The 12,317-nt window shown below is 39.5% G+C and overlaps 1 protein-coding gene across 2 annotated transcripts in view; it reads right to left on the bottom strand.

Annotated features, from left to right (window-relative positions):
* The window catches only part of MRS2 (MRS2, magnesium transporter), a 50,877-nt gene that overhangs the window by 26,420 nt on the left and 12,140 nt on the right, over positions 1 to 12,317 (bottom strand). For both annotated transcript variants that reach the window (XM_001928036.7, XM_013977474.2), the window contains exons 5-6: positions 3,399 to 3,572; positions 939 to 1,069 (exon numbers count right to left, since the gene is read on the bottom strand). In XM_001928036.7, the coding sequence (XP_001928071.1) occupies positions 939 to 1,069; positions 3,399 to 3,572 (305 nt within the window). The remainder of the gene's footprint in view (positions 1 to 938; positions 1,070 to 3,398; positions 3,573 to 12,317) is intronic.

The raw sequence follows: 12,317 nt of genomic DNA, 5'->3' as shown, positions 1-12,317 counted from the left end.
CCCGTTGTGGCATATCAGAAATGAATCTGACTAGAGCCATGAGGATGCAGGTTTGATCCCTGGCCTTGCTCAGTGGACTAAGGATCTGGCACTGCTGTGAGCTGTGGTGTAGGTCACAGATGTGGCTTGGATTCCAAGTTGCTGTAGCTATGGTGTAGGCCAGCAAGCGCAGCTCTAATTTAACCCCTCGCCTGGGAACTTCCATATGCTGAGGTGTGGCCCTTAAAAAAAAAGTGGGGGGGAAAAAAAAAGCCTTAATATTTTTGGACAAAAAACTACCATTTCAGAAATTTTAACTGTTAAACCTTCAAGGGACTTTAGGGGATACAAACCCTCAGGGCATCTTTGCAGTAAGATGTGCAGTTGCTTCTGTCAATTTATAATACAATTTAAATTAAAATATTCTTAAATTCTAGAATGCATTATAATACAAATGCACACACAGCCCAGACCCTGGAGGGAGAGAAAACTGGATGTGAATTTACACCTGCTATTTAGCTGCTATGTAAGTTTAGACAAGTTACTTAAACTCCCTTTTTCTCATCTTCCAAATGTGGACCACGTCAACAGGACTGACAGGATGAGAAGAGCTCACACACATAAAGAGCCTGTTACAGCATTTCAAGCAAAACAGCTTTTCAATAAACATTAGTCTGTGTGCCCCTTTAGCTCAATTTCCCACCTAGGCTACTTTCCTGCTTTGAAGTTACGAAAGACAGAATTTTAACAATAATGAAATCGAAATATGGCAATGAAGGCACTAAGTCACAAAGCATAAAAAATGTCATTGCCATTAGTGAGACTAGTTGGTATTTTTATATCAGGTATAACCCTAATTTTGTATCCGAATTTATGTTACACATTTCACTAAGACTACTGAAAGAGAAGTTTAAGACATTTACGTCTAACTCCCAACTTGGGAAATTACCCATATTTACCTTTTGCCATTTTGCAGTAAGATGTGCAGTTTGCTTCTGTCTACAGAGGAATGTTTGGGATCCACTAAAGCTTCCAATGTCTCGAGGATGAGTGGTTGCAAAATGCTAAGTTTTCCCTGAAGGGTGTTGATCTAGATAACAACATGACCTTTCATAAGAATTAAAACAATCTTTTTAGAATACTCAGGGTCAGTGAATCCTGATTAAATACAGAAATCTATAATAGCTAGGAAGACTGGTAACATTTCAGAACACAGTCATTTTTGGAATCCCCATTTCAGATGATTCAAAAACCAGATCCCCGAGATTAAAAGATAACCACACATAATGTTGTTACTAGGCTCCCCTTTGATCGACAGGGAATTAACTCCCACAAGGCTCTTCTCCCTACAGACACTATGAAAAGAATGGAGCATTGATTAAAATAAAAGCTGCCATTCTGTGGTTAAAACACAAACTTTACATCTGGTAAACAATACCTATGTTGTCTGTATACAATTCAAAATTCTTTTGAAATTCAAAACATACTTCAGACTTTAAAAAGTAACACCAGGGAGTACCCTTCCTGGCTCAGTGGTAACAAACCCAACTAGTATCCATCAGGATGCGTGTTTGATCCCTGACCTCGCTCAGTGGGCTAAGTGGGCGTTGCCATGAGCTGTCGTGTAGGTCGCAGACATGACTCAGATCTGGTGTTGCTGCAGTGTAGGCCAGCAGTTACAGCTCCAATTCAACCCCTAGCCTGGGAACTTCCATCCATGTTTGCATGAGCTGTGGTGTAGGTCACAGATGCGGCTTGGATCCCATGTTGCTGTGACTGTGGTGTAAGCCAGCAGCTACAGCTCCGATTCAACCCCTAGGCTGGGAACTTCCATACGCCACTAGTGTGGTCCTAAAAACACAAACAAACAAAGAAAAACAAAAACAAACAAACAGATCCTTAACCCACTGTGGTACAGGATCCGGTGTTGGCTGCAGCTGTGGTGTAAGTCACAGCAGCAGCTCAGATTCTATCCCTGGCCCAGGAGCTTCCATATGCCAAGGGTCAAATTTGAGAAGTCAAAAGTATACATTATTTTTCACAGAAGAAATCAACTGGCAAGGTGTGTATTGATATAGCTATACTAATTGTTAAAATATTAAAATACTTCCACACCTGTAGGTAAAAAGCATGGTAGCTGAATGAAGCAGTAAATTAATAATACAAATTCTAACACACTGTCTGTCCCAGCATGAGCTCCTAAGAGCTTAATGTGTGCAGCCTGCCACAGACCATTGTTTACACCTTCTTGTCTTGCCCTCTGTTTTTTCCCTGTTTTCCTATCTGGGCTTCAACTAGTCGCCATCTCATTGGCTGCTACTAGCTGGTGCTGTTGCTTCATTAACCTGAGTAAGGAACGGAGCCATCTCCTACTCCCTCAGTAAAGCAAGGCAGACAAAGAGACAGCTGATCATGGCACTGCCTCTTGCACGCAGCCAGATCCTGAACAGTACTATCTTGACTAATAGGGGGAAAGGAAGGAGGAAGAAAGATTTGTGGGGGCTAAGAAAGTAATGACCATCCTTGTTTAGAACCTGACAGGATCCCCACTCAGTGATTATCAATTAAGTGAAGGAGTCATTACAAGAACTGTACACCATTCCTATGTCAAACCAGGTCTCAAACAGAAGACTGCACAAAAAAAAAAAAAAAAAAAAAAAGGACAATTTGGAAAGTATCAGAATGATTTCATAGAAGACTTATGCTGGAGTTCCTGTCGCGGCTCAGCAGTAATGAACCCGACTAGGATTGATGAGAATGTGGGTTCGATCCCTGGCCTGGCTCAGCGGGTTAGGGACCCAGCATTGCCGTGAGCTGTGGTGTAGGTTGCAGACGTGGCTCAGATCCTACATTGCTGTGGCTGTGGCGTTGGCTGGCAGTTGAAGCTCTGATTTGACACCTAGCCTGGGAACTTTCATATACCACAAGTGAGGCCCTAAAAAGCAAAAAAGAAAAAAAAAAGATTTGTGCTATAGTATTTATCATGTCTAAGCAGTTTCACAATATATGATTTAGAGAATAAAATGGAGTAGTTAAAACTTTTTGATATGTTCATTTATATATATGTGTGTATATATATATGTACATGTCATATTTAGAATAAGCATTTTGGATTATCATCCTGAATATATTTATTAAAATTGAACAAAGGACAGATAAGCTGAAATGTGCTTCACTGAATGTCATAACATGACCATCAAAGAGACTCTATGTACTACACTTAGAGACTTCAGATCTATTTGATTGGGTCATAAAGTTTAAGAATTAAGTACTTTCTCCATATAGGACCCCTACAAATGTTTTTATTTGGGGGGAGGGTGTGGTTAGACAAAGTGCCATTAAAACAACACCAGTGTATTTTTCTCAATAGAACTGTAAAACCAGAACAAATTCAAGAAGCTAAATAAAAAGAGGCTTACCCGATATTGCAGGAGTGCTTCTATAGCTCTAAACTCAAAAGGTAAAGGGTATGTGACAAGTTGACCCTCTCCAGCCAACTGTGAAGGGAGTTCCCGGAACAGCCACTGCTCTAAGTTTAAATTACGATAATCTAATATCAGAAGACACTCTGGAGTTATCACAGCTTTCAAATACTGTAAAAAAAAAAAAAAAAAAAAAAAAAAAAAAAAAAAAACGACAAATATGTACACGCACATATGTAAGTTGGAGGATTGTATGAAAAAAATAACATTCATAAAGTAAGGTTTAATGCTCTATTAATTTTGGACTAAGCCTAAACCAAATCACTGTTCATTTGGTTTTCCAGAAAAAAACCAAGACATTTTTAAAAGGAATCCTAGAATACATGCATGTCTTATATACCTCTCCCTCCTAACAGAACTGGAATTAAACAAATTATGTATTTATTAGGACTTCAAGGGTAATCATGAGAAATACAGAGAACAAAGGAAACAAGATAAGTTCTTAAAAGTCAGGTATTCAGCAAACTTTTTATAAACTAAAGTTTAATCGTGATTAGTTTAGCTGAAATAGGGAAGCTTCCTTTTAAAAATATCACCAAAACATATTAAGCTAATTTAAAATGATAAAAGATAAAACATAGCCTTAGTGAGGCGGGGTCAAGATGGCAGAGGAATAAGGCGTGTGCTCACCATCTCTCACCAACACACCAAAAAAGCCCATCTACATGCAGAGCAATTTGCACAGAACTTCTACTGAACCTGGCATAAGACCTTAAACCTCCAAAAAGGGCAAGAAACCCTCCATATAATTGGGTAGAACAAAAAGGAGAAAAAAGAGAGAATGAGAAAAGAGGAAAAAAAAGGAACCAGCACTCCTGAGAGGGAGCTGTGAAAAAGGAAAGAAACCCACACCCTGGAAGCCACCTGATGAGATCAGCTGAAATGGAGGGACCTCAAAGCCTTGGAGAAAAGCGTCAGCAGCTGAACTGGGGAAGGCAAAGCAAAGAAAGAGCCGCACAAACCATGACCCCAGACGCCAGCCTGAGACACTGAGATAGAGGCTGGGCGCTGAGATGCAGGGTCTGGGGGTCAATTCTGGGGAGAGGACTAGGGTTGGGTTTGTGGAGGCAGCCTGAGGGGCTAGTGGGCAGTGCGCCACAAGATAGGGAGCAGAGCACCACAGTCAAGGGCATCTGGGAGGAGGCCTGGGCCCACAGGAGACGCAACGGGCCATTTTGGGGGAGGGACTGTCAAGGAATACCCTTCTCTGTGCAAGCAAGGGCTCTTGGGTAGTGGGGTGCCTCTAATGTGGGCTACGGCTGGCAGGGAGCCTCTTGCATGGACTACAGGCTGCAGGGGCCACCACAGCCATCTCAGACTCCAGAGGTGGGCATGGCCCACCTCTGCTAGGGATTTGTGAACAGGCACCTCTAGCAGCCCCAGTCACCTCAAGGTCTGGCACAGAGGAGGACGCTGCAACCGAGCACCACCCGTTGTTTTTCTCACTCCCCTGGGAATGCACACACCTTGTTGCTGCCACTGCAAAATGCTCTGGGCACTGTCTATACCTGCCTAAGGGTCACTGCCACTTCCCAGAGCCCTGCAACCAGGAGCAGCCTGCACTATCTCCCCGTAGGTCCTCGCCCTGCCCACTGCATCCATCTCCCTGGAAGTACACACAGGTTATACACCAGTACCCCTATCAAGGGGATAACAGCCTGCACACACTGAGGAAAGAGATAGCAAGCATGCAAACCAAAAGCAGATCACACACACACGCGCACAAAACCAAACATAGTAAGCTCTCACAAAATACACAGGGGTGGTCTCACATATAAATAGACCTGCAAGACTATTATATAAGACTAATAACAGTAGTTATTTTCCCGAAACTCACAGAATTAGAGAAATATAAGTAAAAGGAAGAGGCTCAGGAACCATGCCCAGATAAAAGAACAGGAGAATTACCCTGAAGGAGCAAACAATGAAACAGACTTCTGTAGTCTAATAGATACCAAGTTCAAAAAGGAGATAGTGAAGGAGTGCCCATCATGGCTCAGTGGTAACGAATCCGACTAGTATCTATGAGGATGTGCGTTCAATCCCTGGCCTCGCTCAGTGGGTTAAGGATCCAGCGTTGCCATGAGCTGCACTGTAGGTCACAGATGCAGCTTGGATCCTGCATTGCTGTGGCTGTGGTGTAGAACTTCCATGTGCCACAGATGTGGCCCTTAAAAAAAAAAAAAAAAAAAAGGAGATAGTGAAGATAATGAAGGAATTAAGAGCAAATATGAAGATATTAAGTGTGGATATGAACAGTAACGCAGACTACTCTAGAAAGGAACAGAAAATATAAGGAGCCAAGAAAAATTAGAAAATTCATTTCCATAGACACAAGCTGAGTTAAAGGCAATGAATAGCAGACTGAATAATGCAGGAGGAACGAATAAGTGACTTGGAAGATAAAATAATCGAAATCACCCAATCAGGACAGCAGACAGAAAACCAAATGAGAAAACATAAAAGTAGTAGATCTATAGGATAATATAAAGCAGGTCTATCTATGCGGAATAGGGATTCCAGAAGGAGAAGAAAAAGAAAAGGGGATTGAAAATATATTTGAAGAAATTAAGGCTGACAACTCTCCAAATTTGAAGGAAATATATATCAAGAAACAGGAAGCACACAGGGCCCCAAACAAGGTGAACTCAAATAGACCCACACCAAGATATATTAAAATAAAAACCGCAAAAATTAAAGGAGAGAATTCTAAAGGCAGCAAGCGGAAAACAAAGAATTAATTAAGAGGGGACCTCCATAAGGCTATTAGCTGATTTTTCTACAGGCACACTATATGCTAGAAGAGAGTGGCAAGATATATTCAAAGTTCTAAAAGGAAAAAATTTGCTGCCTAGAATACTTTACCCAGCAAGAATATCATTTAAAATAGAAGGAGAAATTCAGAATTTCTCAAACAAACAAGAACTTAAAGAATATAGCAATACTAAACTTGCTCTAAAAGAAATACTGAAAAGTCTCCTCTAAATAAAAAAGAAATAAGAAGGAATGGGATGGGGGAAATCACAACTAGAAAGTAACCACTTCAATAAGCCAGTATGCCCTCACACCACGCACAAAAGTAAACTCAGAATGGTTTAAAGACTTAAACATAAGACAACACAACATCAAACTCCGAGAAGAGAACACAGGCAAAGCATTCTGTGACATCAACACTACAAATGTTTTCTCAGGTCAGTCTCCCAAGGCAATAGAAATAAAAGCAAAAATAAACCAATGGGATCTAATCAAACTGACAAGCTTTTGCACAGCAAAGGAAACCATACAAAAATCAAAAAGACAACTTACAGGAGTTCCCATCAGGGTGCAGCAGAAATGAATTCGACTAGGAACCATGAGGTTGTGGGTTCGATCCCTGGCCTTGCTCAGTGGGTTAAGGATCTGGCATTGCCATGAGCTGTAGTGTAGGTCACAGACACGGTTTGGATCTTGCATTGCTGCGGCTGTGGCATAGGCCAGCAGCTGTAACTCTGATTTGGGAACCTCCGTATGCTGCGGGTGCAGCCCTAAAAAGACAAAAAAAAAAAAAAAAAAAAGACAACTTACAGAATGGGAGAAAATAGTTTCAAACGATGCAACCGACAAGGGCTTAATATCTAAAACATACAAACAACTTACACAACTCAACAGCAAAAAAGCCAACAACCCAATGGAAAAATGGGCAAAAGATCTGAATAGACATTTTTCCAAAGAAGATACAAAGATGGCCAACAAGCACATGAAAAAAATGCTCAACTTTCCTGATTATTAGAGAAATGCAAATCAACACTACCAGGAGATATCACCTCACACCTGTCAGAATGGCCATCATTAATAAATCCACAAATAACAAGTGCTGGAGAGGGTGTGGAGAAGAGAAATGCAAATCAACACTACCAGGAGATATCACCTCACACCTGTCAGAATGGCCATCATTAATAAATCCACAAATAACAAGTGCTGGAGAGGGTGTGGAGAAAGGGGAACCCTCCTGCACTGTTGGTGAGAATGTAAGGTGGTACAACCACTATGGAGAACAGTATGGAGGTACCTCAGAAAACTAAATAAAGAACTACCATATGACCTAGCAATCCCACTCTTGGGCAAATATCAGGACAAAACTTTCCTTGAAAAAAAACACATGTACCCATATGTTCACTGCAGCACTATTCACAATAGCCAAGACATGGAAATAACCTAAATGTCCATCGACAGATGAATGGATTAAGAAGATATGGCGTATATACACAATGGAATACTACTCAGCCAAATAAAAGAACAAAATAATGCCATTTGCACCAACATGGATGGAACCAGAGACTCTCATACTGAGTGAAGTAAGTAAGAAAGAGAAAGACAAATACCATATGATATCACTTATATCTGGAATCTGATATATGGCACAAATGAACCTTTCCATAGAAAAGGAATTTATGGACTTAGAGAACAGACTTGTGGTTGCCAAGGGGGAGGGGGCAGGGAGTGAGAGTTTGGGGTTAATAGATGCAAACTATTGCATTTGGAGTGGATAAGCAATGAGATCCTGCTCTATAGCACTGGGAGCTATATCTACTCATTTATGATGGAGCATGATAATGTGAGAAAAAGAATGTATATATGTAAGTGTGACTGGGTCACCTTGCTGTAGAGTAGAAAATTGATACAACACTGTAAACTAGCTATAACAGAAAAAATAAAAATCTTAAAAAAAAAGAGAATAAAATGAAATGATTACTGGAGTTCCCATCATAGCACAGAGGAAACAATCAAACTAGGAACCATGAGGTTGCAGGTTCAATCCCTGGCCTTGGTTCAGTGGGTTAAGAATCTAGCATTGTGAGCTGTGGTGTGGGTCACAGGCAGGGCTCAGATCCTGTGTTGATGTGGCTGTGGTGTAGGCCAGCAGCTGTAGCTCTGATTTGACCCCTAGCCTGGGAACCTCCATATGCTATGGGTGTGGCACTCAAAAAAAAAAAAAAAGAAAGAAAGAAAGAAAGAAAGAAAGAAATGATTACTAATCTAAAATAAATAAATAAGCCAGTATATAGATCTAAAAGGGGAAAAAAAAAAAAACTTACTTGTAAAAGTGACAATAAACACAAAGAACAGCAGAAGGATAAACATGAAGATGAAAAAAGGACACCAAAATCATAAAATGAGGAGAAAGAGAATCTAGACTCCTCTTTTTTCAGAATGTGTTTGAGCTTATGTGACTATCAGGCTAAAGCAAGCAGATATGTCAAGAGGTTAACACACTTGAAAAACAGGGCAACTACAAATCAAAACCAAACAATACATTCACAAAATTAAAAAGGGAACAACACAAGCATAAAATAAAAGGAAATCAGTCAACCAAAAAATGAAAGGAACAAAAGAGAAACACAGAATCAACTAGAAAACAAGGTTTAAAATGGCAATAAAGGAGTTCCTGTTGTGGCTCAGTGGTAACAAACCCGACTAGTATACATGAGGACATGGGTTTGATACCTGGACTTGCTCAATGGTTTAATGATCTAGCATTGTTGCTGTAGCTGAGGTGTAGGCTGGCAGCTGAAGCTCCAATTCAACCCCTAGCCTGGGAACTTCCATATGCTGCAGTTGTAGTTCTAAAAAGACAAAAATACACAAAATAAAATGGCAATAAATACATATTTATCAATAATTACCTTAAATGTCAATGGACTGAATGCTCCAATCAAGAGACAAAGAGAAGCAGACTGGATAAAAAAACAAGAACCTACAATATGCTGCCTACAAGAGGCTCACGTTAGAGCAAATGATAAATACAATTGAAAGTGAGGGGACAGAAAAAGATATTTCATGTGAAGAGAAAGACAGGAAAGTGGGAGATACAATACTCATAACAGACTTTAAAACAAAAGCCACAAAGAAAGACAAAGAAGGACACTGTTTAATGATAAAAGGTTCAATACATGAACAGGATTATTACACTTGTCAATATATATGCCCCTAACATAGAGGCACCCAAGTACATGCAACAAATACTAACATACACAAAAGGAAAAATCAATGGGAATACAATAACAGGAGGAGATTTTTAACACCCCACGCACATCAATGGACAGATCCTCTAGACAGAAAAGCAATAAGGCAACAGAGATCCTAAATGACACAATAGAACAGTGAGACTTAATCGATATTTCCAGGACATTAACATCCAAAAAAAAAAAAAAAAATCAGAACTCACATTCTTTTCAAATGCACATGGAATGTTCTCAAGGACTGACCACATCCTGGGGCACAAAACTAACCACAACAAGTTTAAGAGTACAGAAATTATTTGAAGCATCTTCTCTGACCACAATGGCATGAAACTAGAAATTAACCACAGGAAAAGAAATGAGAAAAGAAAAAAATGACTACATGGAGACTAAACACGCTACTAAAAAACCAATGGGTCAATAGAGAAATCAAAAGGGAAATTAAAAAATACCTTAAGACAAATAATAATGAACACACAACCATTCAAAATCAACGTGATGCCACAAAAGCAGTGCTTAGAGGTAAGTTCATAGTGATACAGTCCTTCCTCAAAAAAGAAGAGAAATCTCAAATCAACAACATACCACTTACAAGAATTAGAAAAACAAGAACCAACAAAACCCAAAGTCAGCAGAAGGAAGAAAATCATAAAGACCAGAGAGGAAATCAATAAAATAGAGATTTGAACACAATAGAAAAAAAACTCAAGGAAACCAAACGCTGGTTCTTTGAAAGGGTTAACAAAATTGACAAACCTCTGGCCAGAATCACCAAGAAGAGGAGGGAAAGAACTCAAAATAAATGAAAAAGGAGAAATCTCAACAAATAGTGCAGAAATACAAAAAAAAAAAAAAAAACATAAGATGCGGGGAGCCGAGAAAATGCAGGGACTCAAAAAAAAGGACCTTGCCTGATGTCAGAAAAACCTGAAGGCAGGTTCTTAACCAAGAAAGGGAGCTCACCTGAAAGGTACAAGCCGAAGGTGGGCTTTCGGTTAGGAAAAAAGCTCACCTGAACAGTGCATGCCGAAGGTGGACCTCTGATCAGGATGAAAAGCCTGCCTGCACGGTACAAGCCGAGGGCAGGCCTCAGGTTACACAGCTCTTACTTTGATGTTGATGGGGAAGAATTAAGGCTTTCCTGGGAAAGCAATTTCCATGTTTGCACTGGAGAACATGGATTGTTTCTCGGGTGACCTAGTCTTTCCTGCTGTTTCATTTGTTATTCAGTTTTTCTCAGTCTTTCCTGATTATTTACTTATTATTCTTATTTCCCATTCTTATTGTCCTGTGGTGATTTGTGACTTAACAAAATTACAACAATAGTATAATAAGAATTTCAGAAATTTCCCCTATTTTAATCCAACTTAGTTAAAACATAGTGTTTATCTATTAATTAGTTATACATAAATTTTAGAGTTAGGATTTTAATGAGGTTCATAGAAGTTAGACATATATTATTCTTGACCAAAAGACACCTAGCTATGAGTTATAGAAGCTTTTAAGTGATATCTAGTTAAGTTGGTTTATATTTTCTCACACTGTCTCCCTGCCATAACGCTTTACAGATAAGCACCAGTCTAAAAACAAGATTTGTGAATGCCAAATTCTTGCATCTGTGAACTCTTCAAATTGTAAAGACTGGCTGGCCATGGGATGATTTGTACTGTCTCCTCCTTTCCATGATGTATTGTACCTAAATGCCCTTAAATTGTACTAAGTTTAGTTAAGATAGAGATCTTTAAACATGATGTATTGTACCTAATTGCCCCTAAATTGTACCCACTAAGTTTAGTTAAAACAAAGATCTTAAAACATGATGTATGGCTGCTATACCATGTAATAGTTGACCAATGTACTTTTAACACTGTGATGTAATCTGTAGCAAAAAGCTGTCTATATAATCAACCACATATGCCAATAAAATGTGAGCAGTCCAGCGCCCTGAAAGAAGGGACAAAGAGGCTGTCTCCGTAATTGTACATTCGCCGACGCTGCATCCCTCTCCCATCGGGGAAAAAGCATACGCTCCCTGGCCGCCGGAGCTGGCCTCCGGCAATAAGAGAATACTACAAACAATTACATGCCAACAAACTTGACAATGTAGAATGAACAACTTTCTAGAGACATACAGCTTGCCAAAACTGAATCAAGAAGAAATAGATCATTTGAACTGATCACCAGAAATTAAATTAATATGTAATAAAAACACTCCTACAAACAAAAGCCCTGGACCAGATGGCTTCACAGGTGAATTCTACCAAACATACAAAGAAGAACTTATACCCATTCTTACTTTTCCTTTTGGGAAGGAATAATCCCAAACACATCCTATGAAGCCACCATCACCCCAATAACAAGACCAAAGATAATACCAAAAAAGAAAATGATACACCAATATCTTTGATGACTACAGATGCAAAAATTCTCAACAAAAGTTTAGCCAACGGAATCCAACAACACATCAAAAAGATCATACCAAAGTGGGATTCATCCCAAGTTCACGAGGATGGTCAACATACACTAATCAATCAATGTCACGCACCATATTAACAAAAGAAAAGTCAAAAACCACATGATCATCTCAACAGATGCAGAAAAAGCATTTGACAAAGTCCATTCATGTTAAAAACTCTTACCAACATGGGAACAGAGGGAACATACCTTAACATAATAAAAACCATTTATGACAAACCCACAGCCAATATCATACTCAATGGGGAAAAGCTGAAAGCCTTTCTGCTAAAATCTTGAACAAGACAAGGATGCCCACTCTCACCTTTTATTCAACATAGCATTTACTGGAAATCCTAGCCACAGCAATCAGACAAACAAAAGAAATAAAAGGTATCCAAAT

Source organism: Sus scrofa, chromosome 7 (genome assembly GCF_000003025.6).
Source record: "Sus scrofa isolate TJ Tabasco breed Duroc chromosome 7, Sscrofa11.1, whole genome shotgun sequence".
In the NCBI taxonomy this organism is placed as follows: Eukaryota; Metazoa; Chordata; class Mammalia; order Artiodactyla; family Suidae; genus Sus; species Sus scrofa.
This window is presented reverse-complemented; position numbering and strand designations above follow the sequence as displayed.